The 20,717-nt window shown below is 35.9% G+C and overlaps 1 protein-coding gene across 3 annotated transcripts in view; it reads right to left on the reverse strand.

Annotated features, from left to right (window-relative positions):
* LOC133575736 (major histocompatibility complex class I-related gene protein-like) overlaps positions 1–20,717 on the reverse strand; it is a 222,947-nt gene that overhangs the window by 175,434 nt on the left and 26,796 nt on the right. The window contains exon 2 of one of the 3 annotated variants that reach the window (XM_061928543.2): positions 12,203–13,687. The exons of the other annotated variants lie outside the window; for them this stretch is intronic. Within the exon in view, the coding sequence (XP_061784527.1) occupies positions 12,540–13,687 (1,148 nt within the window). The 3' untranslated portion in view covers positions 12,203–12,539. Of the gene's footprint in view, positions 1–12,202; positions 13,688–20,717 lie in introns of those variants that run through there. 3 annotated transcript variants of the gene reach the window in all.

Raw genomic sequence — 20,717 nt, forward strand, 5'->3', positions numbered from 1 at the left:
GAATCCTTTTTTTACAAACTGAGCACATTAACGGTTGCATATTTTACAGAAAAAATGTTTTGCTAAAATGTCCTAAGGGGGGACCCTTACGAACAATTAAAAAAAACGGACTAGCTTCAGCAGCACATTTCTGGTGCTGTAGTTGTATAAAATGTCTCAAAACATCATCAGGAGTCCCGACACAACCTAAAAATGGAAGAAAATGCATATTTTACAGGAACATTTTTTTTTCTAAAATGTCGTAAGGGGACCCTTACGAAAAATTAAAAAAAACGGACTAGCTTCAGCAGCACATTTTTGGTGCTGTGGTTGTATAAAATGTCTCAAAACGTCATCAGGAGTCCCGACATAACCTGAAAATGGAAGAAAAAAAAGGTTTTATGGAAAACATTTTTTTCTAAAATGTCGTAAGGGGACCCTTATGAAAAATTCTAAAAAGCGGACTAGCTTCAGCAGCACATTTCTGGTGCTGTAGTTGAATAAAATGTCTCAAAACGTCATCAGGAGTCCCGACACAACCTAAAAATGGAAGAAAATGCATATTTTACAGACATTTGTTTTTACTAAAATGTCCTAAGGGGGGACCCTTACGAACAATTAAAAAAAAACGGACTAGCTTCAGCAGCACATTTTTGGTGCTGTAGTTGTATAAAATGTCTCAAAACATCATCAGGAGTCCCGACATAACCTGAAAATGGAAGAAAAAAAAGGTTTTATGGAAAACATTTTTTTCTAAAATGTCGTAAGGGGACCCTTTTGAAAAATTCAAAAAAACGGACTAGCTTCAGCAGCACATTTCTGGTGCTGTAGTTGTATAAAATGTCTCAAAACGTCATCAGGAGTCCCGACACAACCTAAAAATGGAAGAAAATGCATATTTTACAGAAAAACATTTTTTGCTAAAATGTCCTAAGGGGGGACCCTTACGAACAAGTTTTTCACAGAGCATATTTTATTACAAACTGAGCACATTTATGGATTTCGCCAGGTGTAATTTTTTTTTTTTTATTAAAAGTTTATTCACAGAGAATCCTTTATTACAAACTGAGCACATTAATGTTTTTTCCTCTGGTGTGCATTCTTTTGTCTCATCAAAAGTTTCTTCACAGAGGATCTTTTTTTTTTTTTTTACAAACTGAGCACATTAAGGGTTTTTCTCTAGTGTGTGTAATTTTTTGGTTTGTTATCAAACGTTTCTTCACAGATAATCTTTTATTAAAAACTGAGCATATTTATGGTTTTCCCCTGTGTGTAATTTGTTCTCTCTTATCAAAAGTTTATTCTCAGAGAATCCTTTTTTTTACAAACTGAGCACATTAACGGTTTTTCTCCAGTGTGCATTCTTTTGTTTGTAATCAAGTTTTTCACAGAGCATATTTTATTACAAACTGAGCACATTTATGGATTTCGCCAGGTGTAATTTATCATTATTTTTTATTAAAAGTTTATTCGCAGATAATCCTTTATTACAAACTGAGCACATTTATGGATTTCGCCAGGTGTAATTTTTTAATTTTTTTATTAAAGGTTTATTCACAGAGAATCCTTTATTACAAACTGAGCACATTAATGTTTTTTCCTCTGGTGTGCATTCTTTTGTCTCATCAAAAGTTTCTTCACAGAGGATCTTTTTTTTTTACAATCTGAGCACATTAAGGGTTTTTCTCTAGTGTGTGTAATTTTTTGGTTTGTTATCAAACGTTTCTTCACAGAGAATCTTTTATTAAAAACTGAGCATATTTATGGTTTTCCCCTGTGTTCTCTGTTATCAAAAGTTTATTCTCAGAGAATCCTTTTTTTTACAAACTGAGCACATTAACGGTTGCATATTTTACAGAAAAAAAATTTGCTAAAATGTCCTAAGGGGGGACCCTTACGAACAATTCAAAAAAACGGACAAGCTTCAGCAGCACATTTTTGGTGCTGTAGTTGTATAAAATGTCTCAAAACATCATCAGGAGTCCCGACATAACCTGAAAATGGAAGAAAAAAAAGGTTTTATGGAAAACATTTTTTTCTAAAATGTCGTAAGGGGACCCTTACGAAAAATTTAAAAAAACGGACTAGCTTCAGCAGCACATTTTTGGTGCTGTAGTTGTATAAAATGTCTCAAAACGTCATCAGGAGTCCCGACATAACCTGAAAATGGAAGAAAAAAAAAGGTTTTATGGAAAACATTTTTTTCTAAAATGTCGTAAGGGGACCCTTATGAAAAATTCAAAAAAACGGACTAGCTTCAGCAGCACATTTCTGGTGCTGTAGTTGTATAAAATGTCTCAAAACGTCATCAGGAGTCCCGACACAACCTAAAAATGGAAGAAAATGCATATTTTACAGAAAATTTTTTTTGCTAAAATGTCCTAAGGGGGGACCCTTACGAACAAGTTTTTCACAGAGCATATTTTATTACAAACTGAGCACATTTATGGATTTCGCCAGGTGTAATTTTTTTTTTTTTTATTAAAAGTTTATTCACAGAGAATCCTTTATTACAAACTGAGCACATTAATGTTTTTTCCTCTGGTGTGCATTCTTTTGTCTCATCAAAAGTTTCTTCACAGAGGATCTTTTTTTTTTTACAAACTGAGCACATTAAGGGTTTTTCTCTAGTGTGTGTAATTTTTTGGTTTGTTATCAAACGTTTCTTCACAGAGAATCTTTTATTAAAAACTGAGCATATTTATGTTTTTCCCCTGTGTGTAATTTGTTCTCTCTTATCAAAAGTTTATTCTCAGAGAATCCTTTTTTTACAAACTGAGCACATTAACGGTTGCATATTTTACAGAAATTTTTTTTTGCTAAAATGTCCTAAGGGGGGACCCTTATGAACAATTAAAAAAAACGGACTAGCTTCAGCAGCACATTTTTGGTGCTGTAGTTGTATAAAATGTCTCAAAACGTCATCAGGAGTCCCGACATAACCTGAAAATGGAAGAAAAAAAAGGTTTTATGGAAAACATTTTTTTCTAAAATGTCGTAAGGGGACCCTTATGAAAAATTCAAAAAAACGGACTAGCTTCAGCAGCACATTTCTGGTGCTGTAGTTGAATAAAATGTCTCAAAACGTCATCAGGAGTCCCGACACAACCTAAAAATGGAAAAAAAAAAGGAATATTTTACAGAAATTCTTTTTTGCTAAAATGTCCTAAGGGGGGACCCTTACGAACAATTAAAAAAAACGGACTAGCTTCAGCAGCACATTTTTGGTGCTGTAGTTGTATAAAATGTCTCAAAACGTCATCAGGAGTCCCGACATAACCTGAAAATGGAAGAAAAAAAAGGTTTTATGGAAAAAAAATTTTTCTAAAATGTCGTAAGGGGACCCTTATGAAAAATTCAAAAAAAACGGACTAGCTTCAGCAGCACATTTCTGGTGCTGTAGTTGTATAAAATGTCTCAAAACGTCATCAGGAGTCCCGACACAACCTAAAAATGGAAGAAAATGCATATTTTACAGAATTTTTTTTTTGCTAAAATGTCCTAAGGGGGGACCCTTACGAACAAGTTTTTCACAGAGCATATTTTATTACAAACTGAGCACATTTATGGATTTCGCCAGGTGTAATTTTTTTTTTTTTATTAAAAGTTTATTCACAGAGAATCCTTTATTACAAACTGAGCACATTAATGTTTTTTCCTCTGGTGTGCATTCTTTTGTCTCATCAAAAGTTTCTTCACAGAGGATCTTTTTTTTTTTACAAACTGAGCACATTAAGGGTTTTTCTCTAGTGTGTGTAATTTTTTGGTTTGTTATCAAACGTTTCTTCACAGAGAATCTTTTATTAAAAACTGAGCATATTTATGTTTTTCCCCTGTGTGTAATTTGTTCTCTCTTATCAAAAGTTTATTCTCAGAGAATCCTTTTTTTACAAACTGAGCACATTAACGGTTGCATATTTTACAGAAATTTTTTTTTGCTAAAATGTCCTAAGGGGGGACCCTTATGAACAATTAAAAAAAACGGACTAGCTTCAGCAGCACATTTTTGGTGCTGTAGTTGTATAAAATGTCTCAAAACGTCATCAGGAGTCCCGACATAACCTGAAAATGGAAGAAAAAAAAGGTTTTATGGAAAACATTTTTTTCTAAAATGTCGTAAGGGGACCCTTATGAAAAATTCAAAAAAACGGACTAGCTTCAGCAGCACATTTCTGGTGCTGTAGTTGAATAAAATGTCTCAAAACGTCATCAGGAGTCCCGACACAACCTAAAAATGGAAAAAAAAAAGGAATATTTTACAGAAATTCTTTTTTGCTAAAATGTCCTAAGGGGGGACCCTTACGAACAATTAAAAAAAACGGACTAGCTTCAGCAGCACATTTTTGGTGCTGTAGTTGTATAAAATGTCTCAAAACGTCATCAGGAGTCCCGACATAACCTGAAAATGGAAGAAAAAAAAGGTTTTATGGAAAAAAAAATTTTCTAAAATGTCGTAAGGGGACCCTTATGAAAAATTCAAAAAAAACGGACTAGCTTCAGCAGCACATTTCTGGTGCTGTAGTTGTATAAAATGTCTCAAAACGTCATCAGGAGTCCCGACACAACCTAAAAATGGAAGAAAATGCATATTTTACAGAATTTTTTTTTTGCTAAAATGTCCTAAGGGGGGACCCTTACGAACAAGTTTTTCACAGAGCATATTTTATTACAAACTGAGCACATTTATGGATTTCGCCAGGTGTAATTTTTTTTTTTTTATTAAAAGTTTATTCACAGAGAATCCTTTATTACAAACTGAGCACATTAATGTTTTTTCCTCTGGTGTGCATTCTTTTGTCTCATCAAAAGTTTCTTCACAAAGGATCTTTTTTTTTTTACAAACTGAGCACATTAATGGTTTTTCTCCAGTGAGTACATTTTTGCCTGTTATCAAACGTTTCTTCACATACAATCTTATATTACAAACTGAGCACATTAATGGTTTTCCCCAGTGTGTAATGCTTTGTGTATTATCAAGAGTTTCTTCACAGAGAATTCGTTTGAACAAACTGAGCACATTAAAGTTTTTTTCTCCAGTGTGCATTCTTTTGTATGTTATCAAGTTTTTCACAGAGCAAATTTTATTACAAACTGAGCACATTAATAGTTTTTCTTTAGTTTGTATTATTTTGTCTGTTATAAGCTTTTTCAAAGAGAATATGTTATTGCAAACAGGGCACATTGTTTTTTCTACAGTGTTAATCATTTTGTTGATCAAGGTTTTCACAGAGCATCTTTTATTACAGACTGATCACATTAATGGTTTTTCTCCTTTTTTTGTCTGTTATGAAAAGTCAATCAATCAATCAATCAATGTTTATTTATATAGCCCTAAATCACAAGTGTCTCAAAGGGCTGCACAAGCCACAACGACATCCTCGGTATAGCCCACATAAGGGCAAGGAAAAACTCACCCCAGTGGGACGTCGATGTGAATGACTATGAGAAACCTTGGAGAGGACCGCATATGTGGGTAAACCCCCCCCCCCCCCCCAAGGAGACCGAATGCAATGGATGTCGAGTGGGTCTAACATAATATTGTGAGAGTCCAGTCCATAGTGGGTCTAACATAATATTGTGAGAGTCCAGTCCATAGTGGATCCAGCATAACAGTAAGAGTCCAGTCCACAGTGGGGTCAGCAGGAAACCATCCCGAGCGGAGACGGGTCAGCAGCGCAGAGATGTTCCCAACCGATATACAGGCGAGCGGTCCACCCCGGGTCCCGACCCCGGACAGCCAGCACCCCATCCATGGCCACCGGATCTGTGTGTCTCCCCTTCCACAAGAGATAGGGGGGAGCAGAGGAGAAAAGAAAAGAAACGGCAGATCAACTGGTCTAAAAAAGGGGGGCTATTCAAAGGCTAGAGTATACAAATGAGTTTTGAGATGGGACTTAAATGTTTCTACTGAGGTAGCATCTCTAACTGTTACCGGAAGGGCATTCCATAGTGCTGGAGCCCGAATAGAAAACGCTCTACAGCCCGCAGACTTTTTTTGGGCTCTGGGAATCACTAATAAGCCGGAGTTCTTTGAACGCAGATTTCTTGCCGGGACATATGGTACAATACAATCGGCAAGATAGGCTGGAGCTAGACCGTGTAGTATTTTATACGTAAGTAGTAAAACCTTAAAGTCGCATCTTAAGTGCACAGGAAGCCAGTGCAGGTGAGCCAGTATAGGCGTAATATGATCAAACTTTCTTGTTCTTGTCAAAAGTCTAGCAGCCGCATTTTGTACCAACCGTAATCTTTTAATGCTAGACATAGGGAAAAAATGTGTCTACACAGAGTCTTTTTATTACAAACTTGGAACATTAATGTTTTTTTCCCCATGGAAAGAAGGCCAGATGTTCATACTTAAGGTTGTCTTGTACACAAGATAAAGGAGGACTACAATTACCAAACTTCTTACATGATTTTATCTCCTTCGGTTGTGAACAAGCAAGCCACTTACTTCATTCTTCTGCAGATAAGGACTGGATCAACATAGAAAAAAATATGTTAATGAATTCGAACATTGATGTGGGGAGTTTATACAAACCTTGTTTCCATATGAGTTGGGAAATTGTGTTAGATGTAAATATAAACGGGGAAAAAATGATTTGCAAATCATTTTCAAGCCATATTCAGTTGAATATGCTACAAAGACAACATATTTGACGTTCAAACTGATCAACTTTTTTTTGTTTGTGCAAATAATCATTAACTTTAGAATTTGATGGCAGCAACACGTGACAAAGAAGTGGCAATAAATACTGATAAAGTTGAGGAATGCTCATCAAACACTTATTTGGAACATCCCACAGGCTCATTGGGAACAGGTGGGTGCCATGATTGGGTATAAAAGTAGATTCCATGAAATGCTCAGTCATTCACAAACAAGGATGGGGCGAGGGTCACCACTTTGTCAACAAATGCGTGAGCAAATTGTTGAACAGTTTAAGAAAAAACTTTCTCAACCAGCTATTGCAAGGAATTTAGGGATTTCACCATCTACGCTCCGTAATATCATCAAAAGGTTCAGAGAATCTGGAGAAACCACTCCACGTAAGCGGCATGGTCGGAAACCAACATTGAATGACCGTGACCTTCCATCCCTCAGACGGCACTGTATCAAAAATCGACATCAATCTCTAAAAGGATATCACCACATGGGCTCAGGAACACTTCAGAAAACCACTGTCACTAAATACAGTTCGTCACTACATCTGTAAGTGCAAGTTAAAGCTCTACTATCAACAAACAACAAAATCTCGTTGACATGTATGACTTAAGTGTTATTATGTTAATGACAATAAAGGAATTGATTGATTGATTGGTTGATTGATACTATGCAAAGCCAAAGCCATTTATCAACAACACCCAGAAACGCCGCCGGCTTCTCTGGGCCCGAGATCATCTAAGATGGACTCATGCAAAGTGGAAAAGTGTTCTGTGGTCTGACGAGTCCACATTTCAAATTGTTTTTGGAAATATTCGACATCGTGTCATCCGGACCAAAGGGGAAGCGAACCATCCAGACTGTTATCGACGCAAAGTTCAAAAGCCAGCATGTGTGATGGTATGGGGGTGCATTAGTGCCCAAGGCATGGGTAACTTACACATCTGTGAAGGCGCCATTAATGCTGAAAGGTACATACAGGTTTTGGAACAACATAAGCTGCCATCTAAGCGCCGTCTTTTTCATGGACGCCCCTGCTTATTTCAGCAAGACAATGCCAAGCCACATTCAGCACGTGTTACAACAGCGTGGCTTCGTAAAAAAAAAGAGTGCGGGCACTTTCCTGGCCCGCCTGCAGTCCAGACCTGTCTCCCATCGAAAATGTGTGGTGCATTATGAAGCCTAAAATAGCACAAGGGAGACCCCCGGACTGTTGAACAACTTAAGCTGTACATCAAGCAAGAATGGGAAAGAATTCCACTTTCAAAGCTTCAACAATTAGTTTCCTCAGTTCCCAATCGTTTATTGAGTGTTGTTAAAAGAAAAGGTGATGTAACACAGTGGTGAACATGAGTTTGAACATCAAATATGTTGTCTTTGTAGCATATTCAACTGAATATGGGTTGAAAAGGATTTGCAAATCATTGTATTCCGTTTATATTTACATCTAACACAATTTCCCAACTCATATGGAAACGGGGTTTGTATAATATTAAAAAAAATACCTAATGAATTGAGGCAGAGCCCCATAGAAGCCACCTTTAACATTCTAAAACTGTGTCAGAAAATACTTGGAATCAACCCAATGACATCTGTCAATCAACCGCTTTGGAACAATCCTAATATCATAATTAATAAAAAATGTGGTTAAATGGACAACATGGAAATACAGAGGTATTACTAAACCTCATCATATTATTAATACAAATTATTTTAAACTGTTCAATGATTTAGTTGATCAATATAATGTACCCAGAAATCATCTTTTAAATTGTATCTCTTTAAAACACGCTGTAAATAAATGCATATCCTCTGAAAGTATGTCTTTAAATAGCCATAAACTGGAAGATGCACTTTTTAATCAAGATACAATTAAGATATTAATTAAACTATTTTATGGAATAATAAATGAACACATGTGTTCGGAAATGGACGATGGACTTAAAATATTTTGGATGAAAGAGACATATCATGGAATGATATTTGGAAAAATGCCAATAAGCCCTTTAGAAGCATTAAAGATAAGCTGACTCAATTTAAGATATTGAATAGATTGTACAAACCCCGTTTCCATATGAGTTGGGAAATGGTGTTAGATGTAAATATAAACGGAATACAATGATTTGCAAATCATTTTCAAGCCATATTCAGTTGAATATGCTACAAAGACAACATATTTGATGTTCAAACTCATAAACTTTATTTTTTATTTTTTGCAAATAATAATTAACTTAGAATTTCATGGCTGCAACACGTGACTAAGTAGTTGGGAAAGGGCATGTTCACCACTGTGTTACATGGCCTTTCCTTTTAACAACACTCAGTAAAGGTTTGGGAACTGAGGAGACACATTTTTGAAGCTTCTCAGGTGGAATTCTTTCCCATTCTTGCTTGATGTACAGCTTAAGTTGTTCAACAGTCCGGGGGTCTCCCTTCTGCTATTTTAGGCTTCACACATTTTCAATGGGAGACAGGTCTGGACTACAGGCAGGCCAGTCTAGTACCCGCACTCTTTTACTATGAAGCCACGTTGATGTAACACGTGGCTTGGCATTGTCTTGCTGAAATAAGCAGGGGCGTCCATGGTAACGTTGCTTGGATGGCAACATATGTTGCTCCAAAACCTGTATGTACCTTTCAGCATTAATGGCGCCTTCACAGATGTGTAAGTTACCCATGTCTTGGGCACTAATACACCCCCATACCATCACACATGCTGCCTTTTACATTTTGCGCCTAGAACAATCCGGATGGTTCTTTTCCTCTTTGGTCCGGAGGACACGACGTCCACAGTTTCCAAAAACAATTTGAAATGTGGACTCGTCAGACCACAGAACACTTTTCCACTTTGTATCAGTCCACCTGAGATGAGCTCAGGCCCAGCGAAGCCGACGGCGTTTCTGGGTGTTGTTGATAAACGGTTTCCGCCTTGCATAGGAGAGTTTTAACTTGCACTTACAGATGTAGCGACCAACTGTAGTTACTGACAGTGGGTTTCTGAAGTGTTCCTGAGCCCGTGTGGTGATATCCTTTACACACTGATGTCGCTTGTTGATGCAGTACAGCCTGAGGGATGGAAGGTCACGGGCTTAGCTGCTTACGTGCAGTGATTTCTCCAGATTCTCTGAACCCTTAGTAGATGGTGAAATCCCTAAATTTCTTGCAATAGCTGGTTGAGAAAGGTTTTTCTTAAACTGTTCAACAATTTGCTCAGGCATTTGTTGACAAAGTGGTGACCCTCGCCCCATCCTTGTTTGTGAATGACTGAGCATTTCATGGAATCTACTTTTATACCCAATCATGGCACCCACCTGTTCCCAATTTCCCTGTTCACCTGTGGGATGTTCCAAATAAGTGTTTGATGAGCATTCCTCAACTTTATCAGTATTTATTGCCACCTTTCCCAACTTCTTTGTCACGTGTTGCAGCCATGAAATTCTAAGTTAATGATTATTTGCAAAAAAAAAGAGAAAAGTTTATGAGTTTGAACATCAAATATGTTGTCTTTGTAGCATATTCAACTGAATATGGCTTGAAAAGGATTTGCAAATCATTGTATTCCGTTTATATTTACATCTAACACAATTTCCCAACTCATATGGAAACGGGGTTTGTAACAAAAAGGTTAATATAAAAAAAAATGGATAGATGTTGATAGTCCAACTCATACTGACTGGTATACACACATAATACATACTGACTGGTATACACACATAATACATACTGACTGGTATACACACATAATACACACTGACTGGTATACACACGTAATACATACTGACTGGTATACACACATAATACACACTGACTGGTATACACACATAATACATACTGACTGGTATACACACATAATACATACTGACTGGTATACACACATAATACACACTGACTGGTATACACACGTAATACATACTGACTGGTATACACACATAATACACACTGACTGGTATACACACATAATACATACTGACTTGTATACACACATAATACACACTGACTGGTATACACACATAATACACACTGACTGGTATACAAACAGAATACATACTGACTGGTATACACACATAATACACACTGACTGGTATACACACATAATACATACTGACTGGTATACACACATAATACACACTGACTGGTATACACACATAATACACACTGACTGGTATACACACATAACACATACTGACTGGTATACACACAGAATACACACTGACTGGTATACACACAGAATACACAATGACTGGTATACACACATAATACACACTGACTGGTATACAAACAGAATACATACTGACTGGTATACACACATAATACATACTGACTGGTATACACACATAATACACACTGACTGGCATACACACATAATACACACTGACTGGTATACACACATAATACACACTGACTGGTATACACACATAACACATACTGACTGGTATACACACAGAATACACACTGACTGGTATACGCACAGAATACACACTGACTGGTATACACACATAATACACACTGACTGGTATACACAAGCTATGGAGATGATATCAGTAGAAAAAAATGATAATAATGAGTCATATTTTGGAATATGGGATCCATTATTTAAATGTGTTTTAATTATTAAATGAACCAAAAATATGAGTTATTATACTATTGTTCTTTTTTTAATTTAATAAATGTTTGTAATGATAATGCCAATGAGAGACTTTTAATCACTCTGTTGAAATTGTTATTAATAATGATAATTTTGTTGATAATATTCATTTTCGTCTAACTGCTTTTAGATTGTTTTGTGTCATGTTTGTGTGTCCTCTCAATTGCTCTGTTTATTTGCTGTTCTGAATGTTTGGTTTTGGAATTGCATTTCTATAATATTGTTGTGTTGGATTGAATAAAAAAGGAATAAATAAATTAAAAAAAAAAAAAAAAAAAAAATTATATATATATATATATATATATATATATATATATATATATATATATATATATATATATATATATATATATATATATATATATAAATTGTTGTGTTTGGACCAGTTGTTCCTCCCAGGGAATTCAAGTTGCTGGCCGCTCCCAAGCTCTTTGTGACACGTACAGCTGAGTAGAAGAACCACCAGAGACAGAATAGGTATTTTGTAATTTTATCTCCAAAGCCTTGGAAACAGAATGAGACCGGTCCAGCATAGAACATTCAATCGCGCAGCTAAGATGGTCTGATCTAAAATATGGAAACCCTCTCTTCTATAAAGTGTCTCTCCCTCCCACCCTCGTTGTCTTGTCTCTCTTTCCAGCCCAAACACATGCCCATTGTCCTCCTCAGCTGGACACAGGAACAGATAAGGAAAAGGAGTATCTCTCCTCCTTACATTCCTAAAGTGAAGGTTAGCACACAGTACTTGCAGACAATTAAAAGATAACAAATACTAAAGAACACTAGCTGTTTTGTACTATGACTAATGGTTAAAAAGAAGTAACACACAAATATGGATATATCTAATTATCTGCCTCCGTCAATATATACACATATATATATATATATATATATATATACACACTTCAATATTTCAAACACCTATAAAAAACACTTGTATGAATAAGTCTAAAATTGTATTATAAATATATATACACATAAAATGTATATGTACGTAAAAAATGTCTTGTACTGTTTACTTTCACCTTTTCAGTCAAATTGTTCTGTTCAATGTTTAATGCAAGTACAGATTTGTTGCATATTAATGCATGTACTTGACTAAAAAAAGCACTAATATAAACTATCTAATCTATAAATGTAGAAGCATATTAAAAAGATTGTTACACAAACAACAATGTCACACATGTTATATGTGCTGATGTTGTTAGAAAGTCAAAATTAAAGTCTTGACAGTTTATTTCAAATCCTGCAGTTTCATTTGCTGCTGCTGTTCTCACCAGCACACTTGTGTTTCTTACACTGGTACTTAGAAGACAATCTTTCACCACACACACTGCAACTCAACACTTTCTCTCCCGGGTGTGTTCTCATGTGTGCTACAAGGTTTGATCGGTGACAAAAACTTCTGTTGCAGATTGAACAGGAAAAAGGTTTTTCACCAGTGTGTGTTCTCTTGTGTCTTTCCACATCTTGACTTTGTGTAAAACCTTTACCACAAGTTGAACAGGAAAAAGGTTTTTCACTAGTGTGTGTTCTCGTGTGTCTTTTTAAATGTTGACGTTGTGTAAAACCTTTACCACAGATTGAACAGGAAAAAGGTTTTTCACTAGTGTGTGTTTTCATGTGTCTTTTCAAATGTTGACTTTGTGTAAAACCTTTACCACAGGCTGAACAGGAAAAAGGTTTTTCACTAGTGTGTGTTCTCTTGTGTACTTTCAAACTCTGACTTTCTACAAAACCTTTACCACAGATTAAACAGATAAAAGGTTTTTCTCCAGTGTGTGTTCTCATGTGTACTTTCAAATGGTGACGGTGTACAAAACCTTTACCACATATTGAACAGGGAAACGGTTTTTCTCCAGTGTGTGTTCTCATGTGCACTTTCAGAAGACTAAGGTATTTAAAGGTTTTGTCACAGTGAGAACATTTGAGGCGAGTGTTGTCAGTGTGACATGTCTTATCATCTTTAGAGTCTTCATCATCAGTGTCAGGAGAGTGTGACGTTGTGTCCTCACTATCTGATAGTGGAGCTAAGAGCTTGTCTGCTTGTGATCCTCCACAGTGGTCTCCATCAGCTTCTGTTGTCATGTGTTGTGTTGAGCTGCTGCTCTTCTCCTCACTTTCACCTTTGACCTCATCATCTTCACTCTTCACAGGGACACCAGTCACTGGGAACTCCTCCAACCATTTAGGCTGACTGATGCTGTGTTCCTCCTCTTCCTCTTTAATGTGGGGTGTCAGTGAGTCTTCCTCTTCCTTTTTACAGGGCAGGGTCTGTGTCAAAGAGGAAAAGGAGACACCAGAGGGTCTGTGGCGCCTGGTCTTCCTCTTTGATGGATCCTCCTTCACCATCCTGAAGCTACACTCCTGTTTTTCAGGCAGAAGTTGTTCTTCACAGACGTCTGCAGGACACAAAATGACAAACATCCTTAAGAAATGTCCAGATTTGCTCAGTCACATGAGACATTCAGTACGTTTACATGTACTTAAAATAACAAGTTCTTATATAAATTGTCCTGAAAACAAACACACCGCTCTTTACAACATTATTCACAGGAAAAGAAGACCACTTTTTACAAAGGATGGGCAATATGGCCTAAAATCTATATTGCCATAAATTCCCTTCTGCCTGAATGCAGCTGGGATAGGCTCCAGTGCCCCCTGTGATTTTAATGTCAGTTACTGATGTATAAACTTGGAGAAAAGATGAGGTTGTTTACAGTGTAAATCTGTATTCTGTATTGTTCTTTCTGCTATGACGCCATCTTGTGGTGGAGTTTACTCACTGCGAGTGCTGTGGGTTGAAAGTGTATTTCCTTTTGCTCTGTGCCTTGAACCCGAAGTATGGTTTCTTCATTTATCTCACCAAGCAACATTTGTAAGTGTAACCGGGGATTTCCACTGGATGTGGAACGGCGGCGCCACGGCAACAGACTCGTTCCGTTTTATGTTTTCAAGAGAATCTGGAGAAATCACTGCACCTAAGCAGCTAAGCCCGTGACCTTCGATCCCTCAGGCTGTACTGCATCAACAAGCGACATCAGTGTGTAAAGGATATCACCACATGGGCTCAGGAACACTTCAGCCAATGTGTCAGTTTCCACCGCCTGGCTTCTATATTTAGTGGTCGACACAACAAGGCGGTTCAATTGAGCTCAAATCTGCTCGTGTGGGACAGGAAGTCATGCATTAACACAAAATAAGTGATCCAGATACTTTCAAAGTAAAATATTCTGTTTAAGTTGGATATATATATATATATATATATATATATATATATATATATATATATATATATATATACATATATATATATATATATATATATACATATATATATATATATATATATATACATATATATATATATATATATATACATATATACATATATATATATATATATATATATATATATATATATATATATATATATATATATATATATACATATATATATATATATATATATACATATATACATATATATATATATATATATATATATATATATATATATATATATATATATATATATATATACATATATATATATATATATATATACATATATATATATATATATATATACATATATATATATATACATATATATATATATATGTATATATATATATATATATATATATATACATATACATATATATATATATATATATATATATGTATATATATATATATATATATATATATATATATATATATATATATATATATATATATATATATATATATATATTGGGTTTTTTTTATTTCTGCTTTTATTTATTTGATGCCTGAGCACTGTTTTTAATATTATGTGATAATGCCTTTTATAGTGTATTTTTTGTTTTTGTTTTATGTAATGTATGTGATTGTATCTCTATTTGGACGTTGGAGTCTGCAAGAAAGATTGATTGATTGATTGATTGATTGATTGATTGATTGATTGATTGATTGAATATGAAATTTAGTAACAAGCACATTTGAAAAAAGATGTAATATTTACGTATTTTTTCTCATTAACGCATTAATTTCAAAAACGCATCACGACGTTTGCTTTTTTTTAAACATCACTGAATATTACACACTGCAGACTTCATGAGAGCCAACAAACATAATAAAACATCACTTACTGTACAAGGTCTGCCGTCACTATGACGCAGACTGATAGAATCTTGTTATATTCTCGTTTTGATGAAGAATGACTTATAATCGTCGCACGGAAAAGGGGGGTGAAGCCAAGCGTCTTTTCGTGTCGTTCGCCATTGCCGGGTCTAAATTGGCTGTCAAACGATACCAACTTGTCAGAGTACGTCCTCATCCTTCTACTATCCAGGTTAGAGGCACAATTCATGATCTGGAATAATCTTTCACCAGCACCGAGGCGAGGAAGGAGCTCACCAGCCGGTGATGTCAACATAGACACACAAGCTATAAATAGTTTGTCTGCGTTAGGACTTATAATAACAATATCACTAATACTTGCTTGCTATTCAAGCCACAAAATGCAAATGGAGTATTGTTGGCGCTTTTTGGATGGTTATAGAGGACCTCCCGTTGGCTCCATTGCAAGTGGACTTTTATTTACATTTATGAGTTAGAATGTGATTTAAAAAAAAATATATATATATATATATATCCATCGTCATGTCTTTTATAATGATTGTGAACGATAGAAAAAATTCCCCCAAAAAGTGCAGTTCCCCTCTAAATTCCAGTGATTAGATTTAAGACTTTAAGTCTATGAGCATGAAGTGATGAAGCCTACTTGGATGAGAGGACAAACGTCTTCTAAGACAAAGTGAACAGTCCAGTTGTGATGGATTGAATGCCCTGAGAATAAAATGATATGTGCTTACTTGGACTGTGATGAAGCTGTGAGGACTCAGGTGGTTTGTCTTCATGCTCTTCAGTCTTCACAGAGACAACAGTCAGTGGAAACTTGCTGACATCATCCTCCTCCTGAGTGATCCACACTTCCTCCTCTTCCTCTTTAATGTGGGGGGGATGTGGAGCCTCCTCTTCCTCTTTAATATGAGGGGGCTGCTGGACGTCTGTTGGGTAAATAAGTAAATAAGATAAAGAGAGAATAGAAATAGTTTTGGACTGACACTGTTAACACAATGACATTAGTTGTGTTCTTTTGTGTGTTGTGTTAAAAGTGTGTAGCAAAACAACCAATAAAAACACAGGAAATACCTCCTTTTTTCCTAAAATTAATAAAAAAAAGTGGTACAGTGAGTACAAAAACAGACTTGGAAATTTGATGGGGGTCAATTTGAAAAACTTTTATAAGTACGAGGCAGCATTGATTGAGGCATTCTTAACTTTACACTCACTGATGTAAAGTGTGTAAATATTTTATTTTGTATACGGTCTATGACACCTAAAATGTATCTGTAAACTTAACCACGATCTTGTAATGACATAGTCATTACAATAACTTCAATATCATGGAAATTAAAAAAATCTTAATTCCAAAATCAATTAAAAAACATTCATGGTATCTTTTTGTCATCATGCAAAATCATTTTTTGTGGTCATTTTGTTGGCTGGGCCAAAAGGAACTTTTACCAAGACATGTTTTACTATGTGCTGTTTTATGGAGTATCTCCATCAACAATTCCTCTTTAGGAATTGGAGACCATCTACGACACGCTGAAGGAAAGTCAGTCACCTTTATGTTCTTTTAATAAATCAAGTGTTGACTACTTTGGTTATTGAAAATAAATGTTTACTTTCACTTATTGATGCATGTAGGTCAGAATCAGGAAGTATAATAACAACTTAAATTAGATGTGATTACAGTATAAAATGTATTTAGTGACTGTATGAGTTTTGTGTAAACATGTTGATACAGGTTTACATCTTCTTGGGGACTGGAACACAGATATGTCCTGAAAGGATGCACCCATTTTTAAAACCTTCACTAAGCTGTGCCACCAACATTGCCTCACTTAGCTCATTAAGCAAACTACCAGGGTGAGTGAGTCCTTTTAAACCTTCATAGACCTCGTTGTTACTTCTGAACAGTCTAAGATCACCACAAGTGGAACTACTGCATGCGGCTTAAGTGATCATTCCATCATTTTCTATACCCGTAAAGAACATAGAACCGAGGCTGACGGCCACAAAAAAAGCAAAGCTACAATCCTCAAGACCTAGACTAGCAAGGCTTTCAATGACAAACTGGCAAATTAAGACTCACGCAGGTACTTGCAAGTACACAGGTCTTTGGGTCAATTCCTAACCTCGGAAAAGTAAATAACTTCACAGTCAAAGTGGGTGACAATATTATAACAAACAAAAATGAGATTACCTATCTTGGCTGCATCGTAGAGACTAATCTCTCCAGGGAAAAAATGACTACTAAGGTAGTCAAAGAATCAACCGACAAATTCTGTTCTTACGAGTGTTGTCCCGATACCAATATTTTGGTACTGGGACCTGTACCAAAATGTATTTGAATACTTTTCGATACTTTTCTAAATAAAGGGGACCACAAAAAAGTGCATCATTGGCTTTATTTTAACAACAAATCTTAGGGTACATTAAACATATGTTTATTATTGCAAGTTTGTCTTTAAATAAAATAGTGAACAGACTAGACAACTTGTCTTTTAGTAGTTAGTAAATAAGGAAACAAAGGCTCCCAATTTAGTCTTCCCCAGGGCCATAACCATCCTGAACGGACTGCCCCATTGTCCCTCATAACTGCCTTCTCTTCGGTGCAATAACCCATTCCACCAACCACCCTGTTTTTTTTTTTTTTGTTTGTTTGTTTTTTTGTTTGTTTTTTTCATGTATATATTCATTTCACACCATATTCATTGCACTTCTACATTTTTTATATTTTTATATATTTGCACATTGTTTTTCTAGCATGCACACATCGCACTGTATGGAATGGCCTCAATCTCGTTACCTTGCGTAATGACAATAAAGCTGATTCTGATTCTGATTCTGATATGCAGTAACATATTGTGTCATTTATATTCTATTATTTTGTCAAAATTATTAAGGACAAGTGGTAGAAAATGGATTATTAATCTACTTGTTCATTTACTGTTGATATCTGCTTATTTTCTGTTTTAACATGTTCTATCTACACTTCTGTTAAAATGTAATAATCACTTATTCTTCTCTTGATTGAGACTTTACATTAGTTTTGGATGATACCACAACTGTGGGTATCAATCTGATACCAAGTAGTTACAGGATCATACATTGGTCATATTCAAAGTCCTCATGTGTCCAGGGACATATTTACTGAGTTTATAAACATAATATACTTTTTTTTTTAAACGAAAGAAGATGTTGTGATGCCAAAACATATTGATGTAATCATAGAAGTAGTACTTTTTAGAGGCGGTATAGTACCGAATATGATTCATTAAAATTGTGGTACTATACTAATACTGACTGGTATACCGTACAACCCTAGTTCTTACATAGTAGGATCGCCCTGCTGGTGGGTAGAAATACACTTACGACTCTAACACAAGCGCTCATTTGACCCCACTTTGACTACGGAGATCATGTTTGGTACCGTGACGCCTTAAAAGCCCTGAAAAACTAACTCCAGACAACCCAAATTAAAATAATCGGGCATCTACTCAACCGTCCATCTTGGGCTCACATTTCCACCAACGATTTCCTTCACGTGGGGAGGCTCTTGGTAGCCGACAGAGTACATCTTCTTGCAGTTGGTCTGGTGTACAAGATACACCATACCACTAAAATACCCATGTACCTGTCTAGATACTTCAAAATATATTCACCATCAGGGTTTCCTGCAGCGTTTTGTTGCCTTAACAACAAAGAGCCACCGCCTAAACTAACGTCTTAACAAGATCTCCAGCCACACGTGCATATTTAAAAAAACTATTACCGTCCCCAAGCAAACGCTTACACTGAGTGTCATACGCATAACAAAATACTGAGGACGCTGTATGCTAGGACTTAAGACCATTTTAGCCAATCAGAAACATCCAAAACGTCATTTCCGGAGGTGGCATATAGCAAAAATGGCGGGTCACGGCAAGAAATAATTACCGTATTTTTCGGACTATAAGTCACAGTTTTTTTCATAGTTTGGCCGGGCTCCAGTGCAACTTAAAAATGTTTTTTTCCTTCTTTATTATGCATTTTCGGCAGTTGCGACTTATACTCCGGTGAGACTTATACTCTGAAAAATACGGTATATATGTGGACTGACAGAGAAGTACAGCTACTTTTAAGCATCGTTTTGGAGTTTAAAGCCAACAAAACTCAACAAAGTGTTGACTGGGAAACTTGCCAGTCCAAGTCTGGTGACATTCTTACCCTATTTTGGAACGGTACGGACTTGGAGGGACATCTGAGGAAATTCCTCATCGGAAAGAGGACATGACAAAAACAACTATCGACACTAAACTGAAAGCGATTCGTGGGAAGTACAGACAAGCAGTGGACGCAGGTGTTAGAAGTGGTTACGCTAGAGTTGTTTTGCTGTACTTCCAACTATGCCAGCAGATCTGGGCGGTTCTCCATCAACTACATCCATTCCATTTGGAATAGAAACATCAGATATTGACACAAGCTCTCACAGGAGTTGGGATTGTCTATTCACCCTTGACAGCCTGGTCACAGACAAAGATATGCCCAATGATGTACAAGAGCAGCAAGATTCTAATAGCAGCAATCCACAATATTCTGCGGTGAAAGAGAGAAGAGCTCTACTTCAGGTATGTGGGTGCTAACTTCATTGCTAGGAAGTAATGTTGTAGATAGATGTTGTATATCTGGGGCATCAAAACATTTTTATATGAACTGCACTGCAATTCCAAATGCTCTCAGATGACCACTTTCAACAATGTGGAATCATATTTGTTGAATATGATCATTGTTTGACTAAAGTGTGACAAAAATACTTGCTTTGGAATCAGAAGTCAAGATGGCGAACATAAATTAAAGTTCAGCTGTTTTAGATGTATTTAAATAGGCTTGTATTAAAAATGCTTTGAGTAGTTTCTTGTAATAAATAATATTGAGTTAAGTAAAACTGCAGTTGCATTAAATATTATTTTTTTCTGTCAAATTTAAAATACCTCGAAATGTTTTATTGACGCATTTGACATGTTGTAAATAACATGTCACTATCTTACACCTGTGCTAAAGTGGCTTTATCCCAAATAATGTATTCATGATTGTTGAATGTAATTTTGTAAAAATCCTTATACAACTTTTTTTTTCCACTAGGCAAAACTCAACTGCCACAAGCACGACAGACTAAAACAAAACTTCCAATGGACACAAAGTTGCTGAATGCAGTAGAAGAAGACGTCCAGATAAAGAAGAGACTTCTGGACATGATGGAGACATCAGAGAAGCAATCGTCTGACAATTTAGACAAACTAACCTCAAATTACGAAGTCAAAATATTGACAT

The sequence above is a fragment of the Nerophis lumbriciformis genome, linkage group LG33 (genome assembly GCF_033978685.3).
Source record: "Nerophis lumbriciformis linkage group LG33, RoL_Nlum_v2.1, whole genome shotgun sequence".
NCBI lineage: Eukaryota > Metazoa > Chordata > Actinopteri > Syngnathiformes > Syngnathidae > Nerophis > Nerophis lumbriciformis.